Source organism: Bos javanicus, chromosome 16, assembly GCF_032452875.1.
Source record: "Bos javanicus breed banteng chromosome 16, ARS-OSU_banteng_1.0, whole genome shotgun sequence".
In the NCBI taxonomy this organism is placed as follows: Eukaryota; Metazoa; Chordata; class Mammalia; order Artiodactyla; family Bovidae; genus Bos; species Bos javanicus.
In genome coordinates this window covers 4,159,119-4,183,436 of record NC_083883.1, presented here as the reverse complement: position 1 = coordinate 4,183,436, position 24,318 = coordinate 4,159,119, and the positions used below count along the sequence as shown (strand labels likewise).

At 43.5% G+C, this 24,318-nt stretch overlaps 2 protein-coding genes across 4 annotated transcripts in view; both read left to right on the top strand.

Annotated features, from left to right (window-relative positions):
- The first annotated feature begins 519 nt into the window (after window positions 1–519).
- RAB29 (RAB29, member RAS oncogene family) lies at window positions 520–7,570 on the top strand. Of its 2 annotated transcripts, XM_061382015.1 has the most exons (6): window positions 521–749; window positions 932–1,181; window positions 3,166–3,237; window positions 4,411–4,592; window positions 4,883–5,004; window positions 5,281–7,570. In XM_061382015.1, the coding sequence occupies exons 2-6, from the start codon at window positions 1,058–1,060 to the stop codon at window positions 5,390–5,392; spliced, it is 612 nt and encodes a 203-aa protein (XP_061237999.1). In that variant the 5' UTR covers window positions 521–749; window positions 932–1,057; the 3' UTR covers window positions 5,393–7,570. The 2 variants fall into 2 exon arrangements, with proteins under 2 accessions (XP_061238000.1, XP_061237999.1); XM_061382016.1 differs by lacking the exon at window positions 3,166–3,237 and having other exon boundaries at window positions 520–749.
- A 14,706-nt stretch (window positions 7,571–22,276) lies between these two features.
- NUCKS1 (nuclear casein kinase and cyclin dependent kinase substrate 1) overlaps window positions 22,277–24,318 on the top strand; it is a 31,994-nt gene continuing 29,952 nt past the window's right edge. Inside the window, exon 1 of one of the 2 annotated variants that reach the window (XM_061382012.1) lies at window positions 22,277–22,556. In XM_061382012.1, the coding sequence (XP_061237996.1) occupies window positions 22,540–22,556 (17 nt within the window). In that variant the 5' untranslated portion in view covers window positions 22,277–22,539. The remainder of the gene's footprint in view (window positions 22,557–24,318) is intronic. The other variant, XM_061382013.1, reaches the window with a different exon arrangement.

The following is a 24,318-nucleotide window of genomic DNA, read 5'->3' as shown; positions in this document are numbered from 1 at the left end:
AGGAACCGTCTGTTGTTTTCTGTCTTTACTGCAGTAGCAAGTTATTAAATATTAATAACTAACATTTAACGGCATGGGATTTCCTGAGTCGGTCTTTTAACCTGTCCCTGAATTTGACTAGTTTGAGGTCTTTTGGGGTGGGTATGTCTATCTATCCATTTGGAAGAATAGGAAATGGACTTGAAGCATGAGGAATGAGGCTTGAGCTTTTATTAGTGGAAATAATATGTGGAATCTATGGAATAATTTTTTTAATCTTAGCTCCATGAAACTTTTATTAAAGATGAGACATGTATGTGGGGACAGATTTAGGAAGGTTAGATCATGTCGGACAAACCGCTTTCTGAAGGATGTTTTCTATTCCAGAATTATTTAAAAATAAGATTCCAAACCATTGAAGGAGTTTGAAACGAAGTGTATTAAAAAAAAAAAAAAAAATAGCGCATAAACTACACTTCCAGGAAGCCATGCGGGAGAGTCGCTGCGCTCGGCAAGTAGCCTTCGCCGCAAGGTACGCTGGGAAGTGTAGTGCGCCAAGCGACGCTGCACGTGACACGCGGAGGCAGGCGAGGGGACCGCGCCACCTGAGGCGGTCCGGGATCCGGGGGAGGCTAGGCGTACGCCTCTCTTTCCCCCCGAATTTGGTCTGTGCAGTTAGGGGATGGCCCCCATCTCCTCCCCACCGTGAGGTGAAATAAGCTGGCTGTGTTCCGTCGCCCGCTGGAGCAGCTCCGGGGAAGTCTGGGCGGGTAAGGCATCGTGGTGCCTCGCCCCTTTTCTCGGCGGCCGGGCGGGCAGGGGGAAGAAGGTAACAGCCGGGGGCCCAGAGCCTGCGCCCTGCGCTCCGCCCAGGCTGCGGCCGCGCGGGGAGGAAGCGCGTCTAGTTGAGCGCAAAGTTTCCTTTTTTTTTTTTTTTTTGCTTTCTCTTCAGAGTCGCCCTAACGGGCCATGGGGCGGGTATGCCACACTTCAGTTTGAGCGGGGGTCTGGAGACCAAGGGCTGAAAATAAGCAAACCCCCCACTCCCCGCCTCCGTAAAGCGTCCATCCCGCTAGCCATGAGCAGCCGCGACCACCTGTTCAAAGTGCTGGTGGTGGGGGACGCCGCGGTGGGCAAGACGTCCCTGGTGCAGCGATATTCCCAGGACAGCTTCAGCAAACACTACAAGTCCACGGTGGGAGGTGAGACGCTGCGAGGGGCGGTCGGGGCAGCGGCCGGGGTCCTGCGACCAGCCGCGGACTGGAGTGGGCTAGGGACCGGGGGTTTTGCCGTCTTTAGGTCCTTCCCCGGGCCAGGAAGGAGCTGTCTGGGACCCTGGTGTTTGGAGTGCATGCCTCTCAGGGGGGTTTTCCAGTTAAGTTTACCCAGTCAGAGCTGACTGTGTCGAGAGAGAAAGGCAAAGGTGTGACGGTAGGAAATGGGGAAGGGTGGGTGTGAAAATGAGCAGTTGCTGCGTTTCGCTGGGGAACTGTGAACTCAAGCCTCCAGCCTTCCTAGCGGTCACCGGCAAATTTCTGCGACAAGCGGACGCCGCTGAGACCTTCTGGAGAACCTGGTTAGGTACCAGCTGGGGCTGCTCTTCTACCTTTCACGAGAGTTACAGACAGCTGTTGAAGGAACAGACGGGTGTTTAACCTGGCCTCAAGTAGCCTGGCTTTGTTATGGAGATGCCTGCCTGGGAGAGCTCCTTGGACACTCAGTCAGATGCTGATGAGCTGTGTGGTTTTTGTCCGTTGATTGTTTAAAGACAACCTATTCCTAGTGTAAAATATACTACTTTTCTATTTTCCCACCCCTTTTTCTCTCAAACTGGGGAGGCAAAGGACAAAGGGGACACCAGGGGTTCACTTCTTTTCCAGGTGTGGCCTTTGGACTCAACTTTCCAGAAGTAGAAGAATGCCTTTTAAGTAAAAGTTTAGCTGGGGAGAGCTGGTGAAGAGGGAAAGTAACAAACATTTATTTATCTCCATTAAAAGAACTTTTGTAATACAAATTTTGAAAATGTACACTAATGTTCATTATGGAATTTTTTAAAATTAACATGCAATTACATTGCAATTAAGACATCTTCCTTAAGAATATCCATCAAAATGAAGGGTTTTAAGTTTCAAACAAAAAAAACAAGTAACATGAGGGCCCCTAATTCACGGATTTGGTTTAAAAGTATCCCACTAATTTTTAGCAATTGCTCTAGTTTTCCTATCGGAGAAGGCAGTGGCACCCCACTCCAGTACTCTTGCCTGGAAAATCCCATGGATGGAGAAGCCTGGTGGGCTGCAGTCCATGGGGTTGCACAGAGTCGGACACGACTGAAGCGACTTAGCAGCAGCAGCTAGTTTTCCTATAGTAAAGAATATAATTGACTGGCTATTTTTTTCAGTGTTTATTCTAAATTTCCCCTAGCTTTCATTTCTGTCGTAGATGTGAAGAAATATATTTCCAAACATTGGAAATTATCCTGTTTCTGTCTTCGTCAAAAGCTCTTCCCCCTTGGCCTTAACTCATGGAGTCTCAGCATCTACAGATGTGGCAGGAGCTTCTAGCACAGCTCTTAAGCATCACCCGTGGGGTGAATCCTCTGGGACCTTTTCACTTTATCTCATTCCTGCCCAGGATAACTCCTACAGCCTTATGAAGGATGTAGAATTCCCCCAAGGGTGTGATTTTCTCATAATACAATTGGATTAGAAACCAACAGTGAAATTAAATGTGGAAGATGCAAAGGCCAACACACTTACCTCATTTCCGTCTTCTACTTCATCATCCCTTCCCTGAGAAAGCCCCCTAAATCTTCCAAAAACTGTTTAACCTGAGATAAGGAGTTGTTTTTGTAATTACTCTCACCTAATATTCTCCAATTGAGTTTTCTCAGCCTGAGCCAACTGTCTGAAAAGAGATACGTCAGTATTAGTAGGATCAAATAAGTGGTTTGACAAGAGAGTAAAAGCCAGAGATGCCTTCAGAAGATGCATGTGAATTATATGTCCCATATTTAATACATGGGTGTGGTCCATTGAGGGCTTAAAATAACCAAATAAACAAACAATGAATGAATGAATTCGATTGGAGTTGTGTGTCCCTAGGGTTGTATCTGCATATTCGATATGACTTTGTGGACTTTTTAAAGGTAAACTTTATTCAAGTATATTATACATATATTTTCAGTGGATTTTGCTCTGAAGGTTCTCCAGTGGTCTGACTCAGAGATGGTGCGCCTCCAGCTGTGGGATATTGCAGGTAGGATGGGAAGACGGGACAAGAATAAGGGGAGAGATTTTGGTTTAACCAACAAGCTTTCAGAGAAAAAGTGGAACCAAACTTTTTTTTCTGAAGCTGGAATGATCAGACTGCTCTGAGGATATGTAAGCTGAATAGACGTAGAGCTTTTGTAGATGTGTTCTGTAAATGTTTTACCCTGAATAAATATAGAGCAGTCTCTGTGTGGGTGGAAGGGCTGGTGAAGTAGTGAACTATGAAGACCATAGGTGGATGCTCCCACAGCAGGCAGAGGGTGCTCTTTCTAAGGTTTCCAGCTGACCTTGGTGAGAAACAAGAGAAGAGAAGACAATAATAATAGCTAGACAAAGTATTAAAAAGAAGAGACATCACTTTGCTGACAAAGGTCTGTCTAGTCAAAGCTATGGTTTTTCCAGTAGTCGTGTATGGATGTGAGAGTTGGACCATAAAGAAGGCTGAGCGCTGAAGAATTTATGCTTTCAAATTGTGGTACTGGAGAAGACTCTGGAGAGTCCCTTGGACTGCAAGGAGATCAAACCAGTCAATTGTAAAGGAAATCAACCCTAAATATTCATTGGAAGGACTGATGCTGAAGCTGAAGCTCCAATACTTTTGGCCATCTGATGCAAAGAGTGGACTGATTGGAAAAGACCCTGATGCTGGGAAAGATTGAAATCAGAAGGAGAAGGGAACGACAGAGGATGAGATGGTTGAATGGCATCATAGAGTCAATGGACATGAGTTTGAGCAAACTCTGGGAGATAGTGAAAGACAGGGAATCCTGGCATGCTGCAGTCCATGGAATCACAAAGTTGAACGCGACTGAGCGGCTGAACAACAACCCTTATTTATTATTTGCTAATCACTTTTCTAAGCGTTTTAGATTCACTGACTCATTAATCTTTACAACTAGCCTGTAATAAAAAACCACTGCTTTCCCCCACTTTACAGATGAGCAATCTGAAGCACTGAAATGTTGACTTATCCAAAGTCACATAGGTGGTAAATGACAGAGCAAGAATTTGGAAGTGGATGATCTGGATTCAAAATCTGGACTCACCGCTCCTCATACTGCCCTCTTTCCTTTAATGAAGATGGAAAGGGCAGGGTGTCAGAGAGGGTCCCCAAACTGGCTCTGAGGATCACCTTCTCAAGAACTGTCTTACTTCCCAGGGCAGGAGCGCTTCACCTCTATGACCCGACTTTACTATCGGGATGCCTCTGCCTGTGTTATTATGTTTGATGTTACCAATGCCACTACCTTCAGCAACAGCCAGAAATGGAAACAAGACCTGGACAGCAAGCTCACACTGCCCAATGGAGAGCCAGTGCCCTGCCTGCTCTTAGCCAACAAGGTATGTGGTCAGCTTGGAAAACGGCCCCTGGCTTCAGTCTGGTCAGAGAGTAAGTGAATCTAAAATGCACTCTGATTCTAGGTTTCCACTTGCCCTTCTCAAGCTGGCAAAATCTTCTCTACCTCTCTTCAAGAGATGTTGAAACTTTCTTTGAGAAGAACGTTGACTGTAGATGTCTGATGCTTCTGTTCTAGCCATTAGGGGAACTATTTTAAATCCACGTGTATCTGAGCAATGTTCCTATTCTCAGGAAGTTTATGGTGTTGCCTTTGATTTATTTTCTTTGCCAGTGTGATCTATCCCCTTGGGCAGTGAGCCGAGACCAGATTGACCGGTTCAGTAAAGAGAATGGTTTCACAGGTTGGACAGAAACCTCGGTCAAGGAGAACAAAAATATTAATGAGGCCATGAGGTGAGTAGCTTATGCTGTTCTAGAGATAAGCATACAGATTTACCCATCTTTCACTGCAGTATCTTGGACCTTCTTGTTTCTGAGCAAACAAGAACAGATTGAGCCAATGGAATGCAGACTTCTGAAGGCCAGGGGTGCTGTCTTCTCTCCTGAGATAATTGGGGATAATGAGGCATTTAAACCTTGTGGCTTTACTGAATGCCATCTGGTGACAAAACACAATATCTGCTGTTTCTCCATTCAGTTTCTCAGGCTTATTTTTTATTTGATTTTTAGAGTCCTCATTGAAAAGATGATGAGCAATTCCAGAGAAGATATGTCTTTGTCTACCCAAGGGAACTACATCAACCTGCAAACCAAGCCCTCCTCCAGCTGGGCCTGCTGCTAGTAGCATTTGGCTTGTTTTCCCTCCCAGCTCCAGGAGGGCTTTCTCTTCCCTTTGGTTGCCCATCCAACAGTTTTACTAAGTACATTTGACCTGTCTACTGGTAACTGTCTGGTAAGGAGAGCCATCATCACTCAGAAAAGACACATGGGACCCATGGGCATTTCTGCCTCTTGCTTGCTGCTGGCTTAGAGAGACCAGTCAGTGTCTTCTGTCCAAACAAGATCATCTCATCCCTCAGTTTATGATCTGGGATTGATTTTGTGGCAAGGATTAGAAATTAGCATCTGTGTTTCAAGAAGCATAATTCTCACCTGCTTTTGAGTGTATTTTTCCGTTCAATATATATTGATATCCCAGTCTGATAGGACTTCAGTTACAAGGAAAGTGAGATCAAAGCTCATTTCCCAAATTCCTTGTTGGCCATTGCTTTCAGATTCTTTCTGTTTTGCCTTGGAATTAAACATCTGATTCCGAGATGCAGGAGGAGTGGGGCCAGATAATGTGAGTTTAGGGCTACCAGAAGCCCTAAACCAAAAGTCACTGTATTTTTTAAAGATTCTAAAGTTGTATTAGCTTTCTCTTGTCTTGGCTTTAAGAATAGCCAAGCTTTTAAATGAACTCTTTGGTGAGAGCATTTCTTTCTCCAAAGAAATTAATTCTCACGTTAATGTTTTCTAGTATCTTTTCCCCAGTGGGCTGGGGACCAGGTTTGCAGGTTTCTGGGTTGATGTCTTGCTGCATAATGCTGCAAGTGACATCAATTGGCCATGGTGCCGTAAAATAGGTCTGTTCCTCAAAGCTCTGGTAGTCTGAGTGGAAGAAGAGGGAGAGGTTAACAGAACAAAATCCTGTGGCACAACTTGCTTATGAGCACTTTTGTGGCTAGCACTTAACAGCCATAGGAAATAAATATTATATATAGACCTTTGCCTGGGGGTGGAAAGTAGATAGACAGAAAATCATTAGGTAATTTAAGTGCTAAATTGGATAGAGTTTTTAGTATCCAATCACTTCTAGACAGTTTAATTTATTAAATTCTCACAGGATGGTGATTTATAACCTACCTAGAGTTGTGAATATTCTTAGTGAGCTCAGACTTAAGAGCTCTGTGAGAGACACTTAGCTAAATAAGTGTTCTAAGTCTGTGGTTCCCACATATGATCAAAACCACCTAGAAAGTTTGTTTAAAGATTTTAAAATAAAATGTTTTAAGATTTGTGTTTCCCAGTCTAACCTACTAAATCAAAATGTCCAGGAGTGAAATCTGGGGATTCATTGTTGTTGTTTTCAAAACTTCCCAGGCAATTCTGATCAGGCCAGTTTGGAAACCACAGCTGGAGAATGTGGTAAAAATGCAGAGATCCAGGCCTTCCCAGTGAAAGGTTCCTGGGCTTCTGTAGGCTCCGTTAGTTCTCTAGGTGATTTTGACACACACCAGACTGGGGCTTCCCAGGTGGCACTAAGAGTTAAAGAACCCGCCTGCCAGTGCTCTAGACATAAGAGATGAGGGTTGGATCCCTGGGTCAGGAAGAACCCCTAGAGGAGAAAATGGCAACCCACTCCAGTATTCTTGCTTAGAGAATCTCATGGACAGAGGAGCCTGATGGGCTACAGTCCATAGGGTTGCACAGAGTCTGACATGACTTAAGTGACTTAGCACGCACGCGTGCAGACTGAAAACCACCCTCCTAAGAGATCAGAAGCCAGCTATCAGAGCCTTTGGTGGTTTGTTTTTAATGCCAGTTGTTATAAATTTTGCACAGTCTTTTTAGACCTTCAAGTTCTCTTCTGTATTACCCATTCCAGGTAGAGTTTTTATTACAATGATTCTGAAAATAATAGTGGAAGAACAAGTTCTCTGTGAAAAGAAAATTGATTTTTATTCACTGATTTGAACCCCGGCAAAATCACAAATAAATGGGAAATAAGTGTTGTATTCATGGTAGTTACTGACCTTCAATTTGTTTGTTAAAGTGTTATTTTATACTGATAAGAGTATTATGGAAATGGAGACTTTTTAAAATACCTTCTTTAAAATGAAGGTAAATGTTACTCTGTTTATCTGTTAATTTACTAGTATCAGTTGCCTTGTTCCAATTCAGTACTTGATGTAACTTCTCAAATACTGCTTGGAAATGTGACCATTTTTTAAAAAATTGAATATGCTTTCTTTTCCCACTGGCTGACTCAGGATATTTCTGCCTTTTCAAGCATTGCTAGAGGCTGGCCTGCCAGCCCTTCTGGATTTTCTCTCCCAACTGGTGAACATTATGGCCCTGAAACCAATTAAAGAAGAAAGTGAAATATAATTCCTCTCCATATCCCTATCTGTAAAGAAAAGAGAAAGTAATTAAGATAAAGAAGAATAAAAAAAAATATTTACATGATTAGAAATGTGATTATATTAAAATAATTAGATCTTATCATTTGGATGCTACTTCTTGGGTAAAACTGTTTGGAACATGGATATCGTTGTAGCCCTTCCCTAGAGAAATTTCCATATTTGAGACAAGATGCCCCTTCACTCATCCAGCTAGTCTGTGGCCAAGAAGAAAACATAGGCATTCCCTGCAGAGTGTTCTAAGAGATGCAAGGAAGGGCTGAGAACAGAGCTGTGGAATTGTGACTGCCTTGGCTTGCTACTTTGAACAGAATAGCTGAGTGATCAAACAAGCTGGGAAAGGAACCACAGGTCACAGAAGGCCCCTCAACAGTAAGTGATGGTTTACTCTTCTGTGCTATAATGAGCCAGAGTTGCTCTAAGATGATTTCTCTTACTCATTTAACAATAGCTGAGGACTATTTGGGTTCCTCATTTCCCCCCTTATCTCCAGATTTAACTCTTTTCCTTAGCTGGTCTGTATTCTGTCCCCAGAACACTGTCCCATCTAACAGAAGGTTCTTCCTGCCTTTTATCCTTTTGTAGGCAGTGGCCAAGCTTAGCAGATGTAAAAATTTCCATGATAGATATTCTGTACAATCCAGTGATTAGATTGCTCAAGGAAATAAACTTCAGTGCCCTTTTCTCCTTCACTCCCTTGGTTCACTATGTATAGGAAGAGGCCCCAGCTGTGTACATGACTCATTTATTAAAGGCAGATACCCCCCATGCTGCAAAGTGCAATAGGTAGAAAGCCACTCAAAAATGTGCACTGGAAAGAACTCTACATGTATTTTTGACTTGAGAATATATCTACGCATAATCTTTGTTGTTAGAAAAACCGTGCCTTCTCTTCGGCCTTCAAGCATAATCTGAATTCTGTTCAGTTTTATCTGCAGAGTTTTAGTATAATAATGGTATTGCTGTGCTTTAGGTTTCTCCAGGGAAATAGAACTAATAAGATACAGATATGTATGCATATATGTATATGAATATGTGTGTTTATATATGTAAAGGGATATATTATAAGAATTTGTCTCGTGTGATTATGGAGGCTGGCAAGCCTGAAACCTGTGGAGCTGATGCCACAGTTCAAGTCCCCAGACTGGCAGACTGGAAGAGCTGATGTTCCTGTTCAGAGGCCATCAGACAGAATTCTCTGCTACTCAGGATGGGGAGTCAGCCTTTTGTTCTGTTCAGGTCTTCAACTGATTGGATGAGGCCTACCTATATTAGAGAAAGCAATCTGCCTTATGGCATCTACCAATGTAAGTGTTAATCTCATCCCAAAACACCCTCACAGAAACATACAGAATAATGGTTAACCAAATATCTGGATAAACCCATGTTCCAGTCAAACTGACACACAAACTTAACCATTACTTGCACTTAATAGTACTTTTCTATGTAATGGTGCTGTTTTGATAACTTTCTTCACACTCAACTTGGTTTACACTTAACTGATTAGAAACTAACCTACATATAATGGGAGTAAAAAGGAAAAGCAGATACGAAAGGAAGAAAATAAGATAGACATTTTATTATTTATCATGACATGAGAAGAGCAGTCCAGTAGTACTAGATACCAATATCTGACTTTGCATAAACTCTTCCCTCAGATTTGTGAGTTGTGCATGTTTCTTATGCTACCCTGGAAATAAGAAAGTAAACAGTTCTTATTTTATATTTGAGGGAAAAATTATCTCAAGATTTGACTAATGGAAGACAGCCATTTGAATCTGTAATAAAGCCAAGACGTAACTGCAAATCTTCAAATTCCCCATCTCCATTCTATCATTTAGGTTTCTGGGAAGCATTTGACCTGAAAAACCTATTTTATTAATAGAATATGAGCCCAGACATTTAGAGAAACACAACTGGCCCTTTTGGGGTTGGAAATTTAGTTTGTATTAGATAGACTTTGAGATCGTGTTCAGAGACGTGTGTAATTACACTTGGGGCCAAGTTTAGTGCTGTTTGAATAGCACGCAGCACAGATATGTCCTGAGATCTTTGACAAGTTCCAGTGACTAAGATAATGTCACCCAAATGCAGTGACTGTCATTTGATTTTGAACATCGGCTTTATTGTTTGCAAATACAGAAATTTTAAAAAGTTATTCTTTTCCATTATAGTTTATCACAAGACACTGAATAGTTTCCTGTACTATACAGTAAGACCTTGTTGTTTATTTTATATATGCAAGTACAGAGGTATTAACAGCCATTGCATTTTCAACTGTTGTTGCCAGTAGCTAACATCTGAATGTTTCTATAAGCCAAGTACATATTTGTCTAAACAGGTCACATGGATTATTTTTATTTTCACAATGATCCCAAGATTCTATATATGTAGACACTTAAGGCACAAAAATTAAGACTCTGCTCAAGGTTAGACAGCTAGAGAGTGGCAAACTCATTTTTAACCTTTAGCTGTGTTAACTTCAGGAGCTCCTTTAACTAAATAAACTGCCTCCTGTTTTGTATGTGTCTGTTTTGGTGGTGGCATCCTTGATGTTTTCCCACATAAAGAGTAATTTATTAAATGGGTGTACAGGTTTTTGAGTACTTCTATAACAATTTTAAATCTGCTCCTTAAGGAAAATGTCCCACAACCCAAACAAAACCTCTGTTTACATTTTGATAAATTTATGTTCAGTCCATTTTTTTCATGTGCGGACTTTTTCATGTACTTGTATTCACACTTAAGTCAGTTTTCATTGCATACTTTTTATGTATCCAGTATTACAGTAGGAGTTGTGGAGGATATAAAGATCTATGCCATAGAAGTTCATGGAAGGCAGTCAAGAAAGATTTCTTAAAGGGAAGTAGGACATGAGATGGATACCAATCGAGAAAGAGGTGGGATGGGATTTCAGGCTGGGAAGAAAGGGGGCTTAGAGTTTTTATGCAGGTTTGAGTAGTAACCAGTAGACCAAAGGTGTCATGTTCTAGAGCAGTGGGAAATAAGGTTAGAAAGACCATGGAGATTATATAGGTCACTAATTAAGTGGTACACCTACCGTTATAATTGTGGGATAAGACCTGGGGAAGAAATGCTTTCTGTCTAGGAAGGGCAGTCCAGAAGAGAGCCAGGCATGTAAAAGAATTGCATCTCACTGCAGGGAGTCTACTTCTTGTAGTGATGCAGGACAAGGAAGGAGGTAAGGAAAAACCTCATGGAAGAGGCACTCCAACTGGAGGACTACAAGAAGAAATGCATTCTTAGAATAAAGCAAATAAAGGCATGGGGGCATTCACTAAACATCAGAGCTTGCTGTAAGAACAGTAGATGGGCGTTAGACCTGGAGCTGTTGTGGGGGCTGGGGTAGAGACAGGATGGATGGAGGAGAGCAGGGGACTGTGGGAAAATGAGATTGGAGATAGCGTAAATCAGGAAGAGCTCTCTCTATAGGCTATGCTGAGGCATCTGAACTTCATTTTGTTGGAGAACTGCATTTTTTTTACAGTTGAAAAATACATAAACATTATTAATTTTTTAAATGGCTTAAAACAACAGAAATGTATTATTTTATAATTCTGGAGGTCAGAGATCCAGAATAGGTTGCATTGGACTACAATCAAGTTGTTGGCAGGACTGCATTCCTTTCTAGAGACTCTAGGGAAGAATCATTTTCTTACCTTTTCTGGCTTCTGGAGGCCACGCACATTCCTGGGCTCATGGTCCCCTTCTTCCATCTTCAGAGCCAGCAAAGGTCCGTCAAGTCAGTTTATCACTCTGACATTTCTTGTCCCTCTCTTTGACTTTTAAGGACCCTTGTGATTACACTGGGCCCGCTCAGATAATCCAGGTTAATTTTATATTAAGATCAGCTGATTAGCAATCTAGTTCCCCTTCCCATATTCACAGGTTCCAGAGATTAGGTCATAGAACTGAGGAGTAGTGGGTTAAGGAACTTGTCTGGAGTCACACGACTAGCTGGTAGTAGGGCCAAGAACATTATTGTTATAATTCACATAATATATTTTTTAGAAGGAAATAGAATTCTTTTGTAATTTGACCTCTGAAAGACAACTTAAGAGTATGAATATTCCTCCAGGATTTTCTCTGCATATGCAGTCCCAGCTGTACAACTCTTTCTCCTAAAAACAAAACAAATTATACACGGCTTCCTGAAACTTCCTTTTTTTCTTTTTTAATGTACCTTGGATATCTCCCCTTGTAAGAATACACAGTTCTACCTCATTCCTTTTACTTGCTGCATAGGATTGTATGGATGTATTATAATTTACTTGAAGTGAAGTGAAGTTGCTCAGTCGTGTCTGACTCTTTGTGACCCCATGGAATGTAGCCCACCAGGCTCCTCTATCCATGAGATTCTCCAGCCAAGAATACTAGAGTGGGTTGCCATTACTTGACCAGTTATCTATTAATGGATGTTTGGATTATTTCTTTTTCCTCTCTACAAATAGTGCCACAGAATCTCTCTATAAATTTATAGACTTGTGTGAAACCTTCTTTATGAACTCCTAGAAGTAAGTCATGGAGAAGGCAATAGCACCCCACTCCAGTACTCTTTCCTGGAAAATCCCATGGATGGAAGAGTCTGGTAGGCTGCGGTCCATGAGGTCGCTAAGAGTCGGATACGACCGAGCAACTTCACTTTCACTTTTCACTTTCATGCATTGGAGAAGGAAATGGCAACCCACTCCAGTATTCTTGCCTGGAGAATCCCAGGGACAGGAGAGCCTGGTGGGCTGACGTCTATGGGGTCGCACAGAGTCGGACACGACTGAAGCGACTTAGCAGCAGTAGCAGCAGAAGTAAGTCAAAGGGTATACATACTTTAAATATAGTGCCAAATTTCCCTCCAAAATGTTGGCCCCATTATATACTCCCACCAGTAGGATATGAGGGGCCAGTTTATCCATATCCTTAACAAGACTGTTTTCAATGTTTACCAATTTAAGTAGTGAAATGTAAAAATGTCAAGAGCTGCGTTAGGCATTGCTGACAAAATGGAGGCACGGCCCCAACCCCCTCTCCTTGTCCCACAGGCACAGTCCCAGGATGAAAGAGTTAGGTCTTGTGATTCTGACTTGTTCTTTCCTTTCTTCAGTTGAGTTGGCTGGAAAGAATGTTAAGGTGCTTATTGTTCTTGAGAGGAGCATGAGAAGGCACAAAGCCTTCTGCAGTTGTGCCCAGAGAATAATCCATAAAGTTAACCATTGACATTTGTTCAAGGATCTTTACAAAGAACATTCCAGGATGAGCAGTTAGGCCACAGCTTGAGGCCATGGGAAGGATTGTTACCTGAGACCTGTTTGTGAGGGATATGTTTGTGGCAAAGAAAGTTTGCTGAGTTTAGGGTTTAGGAATAGTTAAGAATAGTTAGAAGCTAAAAGCTTAAGGAATGTTGTAGTGTTAGCATATTTTACTATAGCTTGTAGGGATTAGGAATTTTAGAGTTATTAATAGCTAGAAGCCAGGGGCAAGCAGGATTTACAAAGATAAGAAATAAACTGAGGAATGTGGTATGCAGCCCAGACATAAGCATGAGTTACAATGTAATCACAAGTAAACACAATTCTGAGAGAATCGCTGAAGCAGGAACTCTGTTTGAAGGGCAACAATGAGACAATAAATCTGGGTGAGGGGGAACTGAAAATGTCAAACCTTTGACCTAATGCTTTTGTCAAAGTATAAAAGAGAACCTGAAGCTTGAAATAAACATGCAGTCCCGCACCTTGAATCAGAGGCTGCATCATTCTCCACCGACACTGCTCATCTCTTCAGGCTGATTCCCTGTCTGCTGGAGCTGGACTCCGGCATTAAAAAAAAAAAAAAAGGTTATGATTAAATGTAGTTGTCATTTTTATTTCTTATGTTAGTCACCTATTTGTATCCAATGTCTGTTTTTACTTTGTTGTCTTTTTTTAGTGCTTTTGTAAAAGCTCATTGTATATTAAGGATATTAACTGTATCTCATACATATTGTAAATATTTTCCCCAGTTCATGGAGAGATTTAAAGTAGAATAATATTAGACTTGTGCCTGAGAAACTCTGGCAACAGCTTAAATGTTAGTATAAAGCATTCAGACTTTATTATGAGAACCGTAAGGACATATTGAAATTTTATTTATAGGAATGCCATGAGTGCTGTACTTCAGGAAGATAGTATTGTCTGTTGTATCTACCACACATTCCAAAAAGGGAAGAGAAGCTGTTGCAGTAATTTAAGCATGAATGGTGACAATAGACATGGCAAGTGAATAGTGAATTTGAGAAACGCAATGAAGAAAGAATCAAGAGGTTTCCGTGTTGAAGACAAACAGTGAAGGGTTGGGGTGGAGTCAGCAGCACCAAGGATTTGAGCTCAGGCGATTAAGAAGATGCTGCTGAAAGAAATGAGGAGTCAGGAAAAGAAGGTGGGTAGGGGAGATAATTTGTTTGGCATAGATGAACTGCTGCTAAGTCACTTCAGTCGCATCCGACTCTGTGTGACCCCATAGACGGCAGCCCATCAGGCTCCCCCGTCCCTGGGATTCTCTAGGCAAGAACACTGGAGTGGGTTGCCATTTCCTTCTCCAATACATGAAAGTGAAAAGTGACAGTGAAATCGCCCTTAGCGACCCCATGGACTACAGCCTACCAGGCTCCTCCGTCCATGGGATCCTCCAGGCAAGAGTACTGGAGTGGGGTGCCATTGCCTTCTCCATAGATGAACTGAGCTTGTGGGTATTCAAGTGGAAATGTCTGTTAGGCAGTCAGGATACTGGACTGGAACTCCAATATCCTGGAATTCATTGGAGGCAGAGAGGCTGGCAGCAGTTGGTAGAATCATATCTGTACTGGGTGTGGTCAGAATACAGTACTCCTAGGAATGGTTAGGAGATAGTAGAGAATGAGCGATAGCACCTTGGACATGTTATTGTTGTTCAGTCACTAAGTCATGTCCAGCTCTTTGTGACCTAATGGACTGCAGCACGCCAGGTTTCCCTGTCCTCCACTATCTCCAGGAGTTCGCTCAAATTCATGTCCATTGAGTTGGTGATACTATCTAACCGTCTCATCCTCTGCCGCCCTCTCCTCCTTTTGCTTTCAATCTTTTCCAGCATCAGGGTCTTTTCCAATGAGTTGGCTCTTCACATCAGGTGGCCAAAGTATGGACATACCTCTTTGGACATTCATGGAGGTAAAAGATGACTGTCATCACTTCTGTCACCTTTTCTGCATGTGTAGCTGTGGGCACTTTTTCTTTACTCTCCTCCCAAGGATTGTTATGTTCCAGTGGAGGCATAAACCAGCTGTTGGATTTTGTTTTTTCTCTTCAGTGAAGACAGTGTAATCCGTTCTACCTCCTACAGTGCTTCATAGTGTTCAACCTGCTTTCACAAGGGAGCTCCTTTTGTTACTATTGTTATACCAATCTCGTGAAGGAGGGAAGGACCAACATAATTATCCCCATTTTACAGATGAAGAAGCAGAGGCACAAGAATTTAAAATTTGCTGAAGATCACCTAGGTAGTAAACCGCAGTGCTCAGGGCCAGTATTCTTCATCACAAGTTCAGTGCTCTTTCTGTTATACTTTGGGGCTTCCCCGTTCAGCAATGTTCACTTAACAGTGTTTGCTGGCAGTTTGGATGGACAAGGCTGTGTTATCTTTCATGTTACAAGTGCAAGTTTTCTATGGATTTTACTGTTGTTAAGCAAAACAGCAAGTGTTAGTGTTGGGGTTTTTTCCTTCAATCTGATGTCAAGTTGTACATCCTATTTGTCTTAGTAACAGAAACCCACCTAAACTTAGCTCTTAATATTCTTTTATTTATTTTTGGCTATTTTGGGTCTTCCTTGCTTCGTGGGCTTTTCTCTAGTCGCGGCAAGTGGGGGGTGCTCTTCCTTGTTGTGTGCAGGCTTTTCATTGCTCTTGTTGTGGCACATGGCTCTAGAGCGCAAGGGTTTCAGTAGCTGCAGTGTGTGGTTCCCTGGGTTCTAGAGCACAGGCTCAGCAGTAGTGGCGCACAGGCTTAGTTGTTCCATGGTATGTGGGATTTTTCCAGACCAGGGATTGAATCCATGTCTCCTGCACTGGTAGGTGGATCCTTTACCATTTAGTCTCCAAGGAAGCCTCAGCTCTTAACATTCTTAGGAATAGAAAGGAAGATGGAAGTCTGGAGCAGAAGAAATATACACTTGAGAAAATAAGAAATGTACACTTGAGAAAATGAATTAGAAAGTTTAAATTGACTTTGGCCCATTCTTTTTCTGGCTGTGACCTGAGGCAGGGAAGCATCCTTCTTAACCATGAACCTATCTCCAAGAAGGTTTTTGGCCACTGGGGTTACAAAAAGACTTACTAAATACACAGCTCCTCTGTTTCACCCTTTATTATGAGTGTTGTGATGGGACAGAGAGTCAGCAGGTTGGAGGTAAAAGATTTTTTAAAAGAAGAAGAAGGAAAAAGAAAACAACTCTGGAGAATCTTTCTTTAATTTCCTGGCAGGGTCTTCAAAGACAGGTCCCTTTCTGAGCTCCTGTAGACAGTAGAAGCAGTGTCTATCTTTATTTTTCTTTTAATGGACAATGTGGAATCTTTAATTGAAGTATTTAAGAAAGAACATTTGTCATTCTGTTATGGTTGGTGTAGCATACAGCCTTACATAGTTTCTTTTTTAATTTTTTATTTTAATTGGAGGCCAATTACTTTACAATACTGTGGTGGTTTTTGCCATACATTCACATGAATCAGCCATGGGTGTACATGTGTTCCCCATCCTGACCCTCCCTTCCCACCTCCCTCCCCATCCCGCCCCTCAGGGTCATCCCAGTGCACCAGCCCTGAGCACCCTGTCTCGTGCATCGAATCTGGACTGGTGATCTGTTTCATATATGATAATATACATGTTTCAATGCTATTCTTTCAAATCATCCCACCCTCACCTTCTCCACAGAGTCCAAAAGTCTATTCTTTACATCTGTGTCTCTTTTGCTGTCTCTCATATAGGGTCATCGTTACCATCTTTCTAAATTCCATATATATGTATTAATATACTGTATTGGTGTTTTTCTTTCCGACTTTCTTTTCACTCTGTATAATAGGCTCCAGTTTCATCCACCTCAGAACTGATTCAAATGCATTCTTTTTAATAGCTGAGTGATATTCCATTGTGTATATGTACCACAGCTTTCTTTATCCATTCATCTGCCGATGGACATCTAGGTTGCTTCCATGCCCTAGCTATTGTAAACAGTGCTGTGATGAACATTGGGGTACATGTGTCTCTTTCAATTCTGGTTTCCTCAGTGTGTACGCCCAGCAGTGGGATTGCTGGGTCATATGGCAGTTCTATTTCCAGGTTTTTAAGGAATCTCCACACTGTTCTCCGTAGTGGCTGTACTAGTTTGTATTCCCACCAACAGTGTAAAAGCGTTCCTTTTTCTCTGCACCCTCTCCAGCATTTATTGTTTGTAGACTTTTTGATAGCAGCCATTCTGACCGGTGTGAAATGGTACCTCATTGTGGTTTTGATTTGCATTTCTCTGATAATGAGTGATCTTGAGCATCTTTTCATGTGTTTGTTAGCCATCTGTATGTCTTCTTTGGACTAATGTCTGTTTAGTTCTTTGGCCCATTTTTTTATTGGGTCCCTTATATTTCTGGAATTGAGCTGCAGGAGTTGCTTGTATATTTTTGAGATTAACTGTCAGTTGCTTCATTTGCTGTTATTTTCTCCCATTCTGAAGGCTGTCTTTTCATCTTGCTTATAGTTTCCTTCGTTGTGCAAAAGCTTTTAAGTTTAATTAGGTCCCATTAGTTTATTTTTCAGAGAAGGTAATGGCACCCTACACCAGTACTCTTGCCTGGACAATCCCATGGACAGAGGAGCCTGGAGGGCTGCAGTCCATGGGGTCGCTAAGAATCGGACATGACCGAGTGACTTCACTTTCACTTTCATGCATTGGAGGAGGAAATGGCAACCCACTCCAATATTCTTGCCTGGAGAATCCCATGGACAGGGGAGCCTGGTGGGCTGCTGTCTGTGGGGTCGTACAGAGTCGGACATGACTGAAACGACTTAGCAGCAGCAGCAGCGGTTTATTTTTGCTTTTATTTCCATAACTCTGGGAGGTGGGTCATAGAGGATCCTGTTATGATTTACGTCAAGAGAGTGTTTTGCCTATGTTTTCCTCTAGGAGTTTTATAGTTTCTGGTCTTACATTTAGATCTTTAATCCATTTTGAGTTTATTTTTGTGTATGGTGTTAGAAAGTGTTCTAGTTTCATTCTTTTACAAGTAGTTGAGCAGTTTTCCCAGCACCACTTGTTAAAGAGATTGTCTTTTCTCCATTGTATATTCTTGCCTTTTTTGTCAAAGATAAAGTGGTATAGGTGTGTGGATTTATCTCTGGGCTTCCTATTTTGTTTCATTGATCTATGTTTCTATCTTTGTGCCAGTACCATACTGTCTTGATGACTGTTGCTTTGTAGTATAGCCTGAAGTCAGGCAGGTTGATTCCTCCAGGTCCATTCTTCTTTCTCAAGATTGCTTTGGCTATTCAAGTTTTTTTTTTTTTTTTTTTTGTATTTCCATAGAAATTGTGAAATTATTTGTTCTAATTCTCTGAAAAACACCATTGGTAGCTTGATAGGGATTGCATTGAATCTATAGATTGTTTTGGGTAGTATACTCATTTTCACTATATTGATTCTTCCAATCCATGAACAGGGTATATTTCTCCATCTATTTGTGTCATCTTTGATTTCTTTCATCAGTGTTTTCTAGTTTTCTATACATAGGTCTTTTGCTTCTTTAGGGAGATTTATTCCTAAGTATTTTATTCTTTTCATTGCAATGGTGAATGGAATTACTTCCTTAATTTCTCTGTTTTCTCATTGTTAGTGTGTAGGAATGCAAGGGATTTCTGTGTGTTAATTTTATATCCTGAAACTTTACTATATTCACTGATTAGCTGTAGTAATTTTCTGGTAGAGTCTTTAGGGTTTTCTATGTAGAGGATCATGTCATTTGCAAACAGTGAGAGTTTTACTTCTTTTCCAATCTGGATTCCTTTTGTTTCTTTTTCTTCTCTGATTGCTGTGGCTAAAACTTCCAAAACTATGTTGAAGCAGTGTCTATCTTTAAACCTGGCTGGCTGATTTTCACGCAGCCATAGAACTGGAAGTGCCCGGCATGGAGTAAGTGCTCAAAAATTTTTACAAAGTTCCCAGAAACTATAGCATATCCTTGAAGGAACTGGGTCGTTGTTAGGGGTAGAAAAGAATTATCAGACTCACTGCCCCCACACTGTTACTTCTTACTGTCTTTAACATATGCAGGGGAGAAGGAAAAGGCTAATTCTCAAAATGTAACTAAAATCATAGGGGAAATTAAGCACTTTGGGTTCCCAAAGCCATTAAATCTCATTTCCTGGGAGAAAGAATAACTGTCTTTTCTGTCTCCTGTGCCTGTTTCATTTTCACAGTTTCAATGCATCTAAGATCTAACATGTCAGATGATCAGTGTCTTTCTTCAGTTTCCTACAGAGTGGCTGTGCTTGAGACAGGTGTCCAGGGGAGATTGTGTGGGGATGCACTGGAGGGATCTGACCATGGAGGTTGCATTTCAGATTCTCCTGATGGCTAGGGAGACAGTTCTAGGGGTCTTGTAGGCATAACTCTGTACTTACTCACTAAAAAGTAAACTAGAAGTTCAAGTCTTCCTTCCTTCCTGAGAGACAGTGTTTGTTGAAATACTGAGTGAAGGGACTTCCCTGCTGATCCAGTGGTGAAGACTCCCCACTTCCACTGCAGGGGGAACAGGTTTGATCCCTGGTTGGGTAACTAAGATCCCATGTGCCACACAGTGCGGCCAAAAGAACAAAAAAAACAGTACCTGGAACAAATGAAAAGAGTATCCAGTGTTTTAAAAAAGAGAAAAAAAAAATACTGAGTGAATAAACAAGCAAACAGAAGCTATTTGCTGAAGCTAAGGAGAGAGAGAGGATATGGCCCTCACTTTGGAAGAGGAATAGCCTTCAGTGGCCATCTGTACATAGGCCTGGAAGTAAACTACAGTGCCAAGGCCCAGAAGACCTGTTCTGAACTTTCCAGTTGCCTGGATATGTAGACTGGTCAGTTCCTTTCATTGCCTAATAAATGAATAACAAGAATTCCTCTGCCTCATCTCACAATAACAAATAATGGTATTTGCTAAATAACAGCAATCTGACCTAATAAAAGAGCTTCCAAGAAAGTCACCTGTGACTGCACCACGCCAGCCTCTGCACTGGCATTGTGACAATAATGGATGACAATACTTAGTGAAAACATATTTGGACATCCACTAAGACCACCACCAGGAAAAAAAAAAAAAATACTATCAAAAAACACCAAAACAAGGGTTTCCCTGGTGTCTCAGTGGTAAATAATCCACCTGCCAATGCAGGAGACATGAATTCGATTCCTGATCCAGGAAGAGCCCACATGCTGCGAAGCAACTAGCCTGTGTGCCGCAACTATTAAGCCTGTACTGTAGAGCCAGGGAACAACAGCTAATAAACCCATGTGCTGCAACCACTGAAACCCACATACCCTAGAACCCGTGCTCTGCAGCAAGAGAAGCCCTTGCTCTGCAACTAGAGAAAAGCCTGTGCAGCAATGAAGACCCAGCGCAGCCAAAAGTAAATAAATTATAAAACCAAAAAAAGTGTTGGCAAGATACGGAGAAACTGGAACCCTTGTGCACTGTTGGTGGGAACGTTAAATAGTGCACCTGCTATGGAAAATAGAATAGAGATTCCTCAAAAAAATTACAAATAGAATTACTGTATGAGCTAGGATTTCCACTTCTGGGTATATACTCCCAAAAACTGAAAGCAGGTACTGGAAGAGCTATTTATATATTACATTCATAGCAGCAATTATTCACCATAGCCAAACTCTGGAAGTGACCCAAGTGTCCACTGACAGAGGAACGGATAAACAAAATGTGGTATATACATACAATGACATAGTATTCAGTCTTTAAAAGGCAGAAAATTTTTATACATGCTTCATGATTGAACCTGGAGGGACATTATGCTAAGTGAAATAAACCAATCACAAAAGGATAAATACTATATGATTCCACTTATGTGAGGTTCCTTGCAGTAGTCAAATTCATGAAGACCGGAAGAAGAATGGTGGGTACCAGGGCTGAGGAGAGAGGGAATGGGGATTAGTGTTTAAGTATAATGTTTCGTTGAAAATATTCTGGAGATGTGAATGTACTTAATGGTATGCTTTCTTTTTTAACTACCAACAACATTCAGGGGGGAAAGGGTGGCATGACATGGAAGAGAAAATATAACTTGTTTAACGCTTTACTGGTGGACTGTGCTATTCTTTTCCCTTAGGGAAGCCAGAGTTTACAAGAGGAGACATTCAGGAGGCAATAGTAAAGGTTTGGTTTGTTTGTTTATGGACTGTGGCTTCAGTTGGTTATTAACAGGCTGCCTGTGACAGGGATTGAAGTCTATTTTACAATGGTCTTGGCCTTTCCCATAAGGATCCTGAGCTCTACTTCTGAGGGTCCTATGCTTCCAACAAATGTTCATAGATTTAAATGGAACGATCTGAGTTACCCTCAGTTATTTGACTTAAGTCTTGAGCCCGCCCCTTCCCCATCCCCACCAAGGAATTAGGAATATGAATTTACTAATAACAAATACTTACATTCCGCTTACTGTTCCAGAGACTGTCCTAAAGCCTTTTAATATATCAACTCATTTAACCCTAAGAATCCTACGAATTCAGTACTACTGTTGCCCATTTTACGTATGAGAAAACTGAGGCACAGAGGGGTAAAGCTATACACCTATTAAATGGTGGACCTGAGGTTCAAACAGAAAAACCTTCTGGCCCAGCACTCTTGCTAATTTTTAGGCCCCTAAGGTCCACCACTGGGACGTTAATGACCCTGAAGTGATCTTAAGGTCCTGAATGGAGAATGGAAATTGGTGGTGAAGTTATTCCTTGACTGAGGGCCTGCCTCCCTGCTCCAGCAATTGCGGGGCTCCTGAGGTCTAACGGTGAAGCAAGGCGAAGGGGCTTGTGGGTTTAAGGTCAAAATTTTTGAAGCTGTGAAGTTTCCCTCCAATTCAGAAGCAGCCCCTTGCTGACGAATCAGCTGCCTAGCCCACAGGTTTTGCTGTCAGTGGAGTTATAGATGACCAAGACAGGCGAAATGATGTATCATTAAGCTAACATTAAATAACACCGAGCCCTTCATAAATCTTTTTTCTCAGTCGTCCTAAGGCGCGACCCAAGACGAATCTGCAACTCCGGAGTGGCAACCAGGGGGCGGGACGAGCAGCGACCATTTTTGTTTTGCGGCCGTGCGCTCTCAGAGAATCTTGACAAACAGGACCTCACGGAGGAGGTGGGGCCTCTCCGCGGGCGGGGCGGAGCCTGGGGGGACGTGATTATTCAAACGAACCAATGAGCTCCGCGCATCTGGCAGGAGCTGCCAATGATCGGTCGTTCTGGGGCGGAGCCCACAGGCCCTAGTGGGTTTGGTTGCCCGGCGGCTTTGGCGCATTTTCGGCTGGTTTGATTCATCCATTTTGAAGAGACTGGGGAGCGGGGGGCTCGTCTGGTTAAGGGGCCCTGAACCAGGGAGCGGCGGAGTTTGAGAAGCCAGCAGCTCGGGGCTCGGCGGCAGCGGCCTCCTCGGCCGAAGTTGGGGGGGGTGGGGCGCCGAGCGCGCGGGGTGGGGGGGGTCCTGGTCTTTGGCTCCTCGACTCGGTCCTGTTTCGACAGCGAACATGTCTCGGCCTGTCAGGTCAGTGCGGAGTCCGAGGCCTGGAACGGGCTGGAGGGGGCTGGGGTGAGTGGTGAGGGAGCGGGGGGCGGGGGGGGTGCCGAGGCTCAGCGCCGGCCTTCTCCTCGCCGCGCGCGGCCTCCTCCCTTTCGGGCCCCGCGCGCGCCCCTGAGCGCGGGGGCCCTGGCTGGCGCGCGGGGCTGCGCGGGGGCGGCGGCCGCGCGCCCGAGCGCGGGCTCCTCCCCGCCCCGCGCCGCTGCAGGGCCCGGGGCCGCGTTGCTGCCTCCCCCACTCGCCGCACTGGGGCGGGCCGGAGGGGGAGGGGTGTGAAGTCGGCGCCCCCGCGCAGGCCCCACCTCCTCGGGGCCAGCCCCGCGGGCTTGGTGGCTTGGCCCGGCCTCATTGGGGGTTGGGGCAGAGACACCGTGCAGCGCCTGCCCCGCGCGGCCCGCGTGGGGGTGGGGGGAGGCGGCCCGTTCTCTCAGGCGGACGGGGGTGCTCCCTGCCGGGCGGGAGGGGCCGTGCTGCCGTGGGGCCCCGCCTCCGTCCTCCGGGGTCTCTGCAGGGCCCCGCCTCCCGGATCGGGGCTGGGCGTGGGCGGGACGCGTTCTTTTCCCCTCCGGCCGGAGGAAGAGTTCGGGGCTGGGCCCTGGCGCGGACTGCGGCCTCTGCCCCGCCTGGGGGGTTTCTGAACGGGGTAACCCGCGCACTTCGCATCCCGAGTTCGCTCCCGGCCCCCGCCTAGAAATGCCCTTCCCTTGGAATCGTCCCTGCTCAGGGAGGTGCGGGTCAACTTGCACGGCCCAAATCCCGAGTGCTCGTCCTTCCCGCTACCCGGCTCTCTTCTCACGTGGCCGAACACGTTCGAGTGTGTTTGTAATCTTTTTACCCCCCGAGTAACTAATAATAAACGGGCTAGGGTCGGGCAGTCGTTGGACTTCATTCTGAGACTGTCAACAAGTTTGCCGTTCCCCAGCGCCCAGTGGAATCGCCCTCTGCCGTCCTGGCTATTGTATGGAATGTGCCATTTATGGAGGGGTGTGGCTTAATCCAGTCTGGTGCGGCCTTAAGAAGGAGCGCTGTTGCTAATAAATGTTATTTTTAACATAATGTCCTTGAGGCTGTCAATGTAAGGATTGGCTACTTGGCGTAGTGTTTTCTGGATAAATAGGTTTCGTTTTTAGGTATTTTAACAGTTTCTTCCCCCTTCTCCATTCCAAGTTTTGTGAGAAACGGAAGTATTTTGACCTAAAGCTGTAAAGGGGGGTTTGGAACCCCGGAAAGGGTTTTAAAATGTTGCACACCGTTCTGTCTCCAGACTAGACTGTCCGCTCCAACTGGTGGTGGGCTGGGACTGCATACTCCTGCGCTCCGGGTGGGCGTGAGGAGAGTGCTCACTACCTACCTGACAGCCTTTCTGCTTAATTTCAACCCACATCTCTGATACCTTACCATCGCCACCGGGAAGAGTTCTGCCTGCATTTTGGCACGGAGTCTGAATCGATATTTCAAATTATAGTATGCATACTTTTTTGCATAATAATTAACCGGTGTATCCGGTCAATTTTCGTAGAGTATTTTCTTTAGGATCAGAACAGATAAGACAATTATCATAATAAAGATTTGTTTCACCTGGATTGGATCTTCTGTCTTCTGGAAGTAAATTACTGCGTGATGAAAATGGATTTGTTTTTCTCTACCTTCTAACCGCAGTTCACTAGGTTTTGATGACTTTTCACTGTTGTAACTTAACTCCTCTGCCTGATTTTGTGCCCCCAGATTT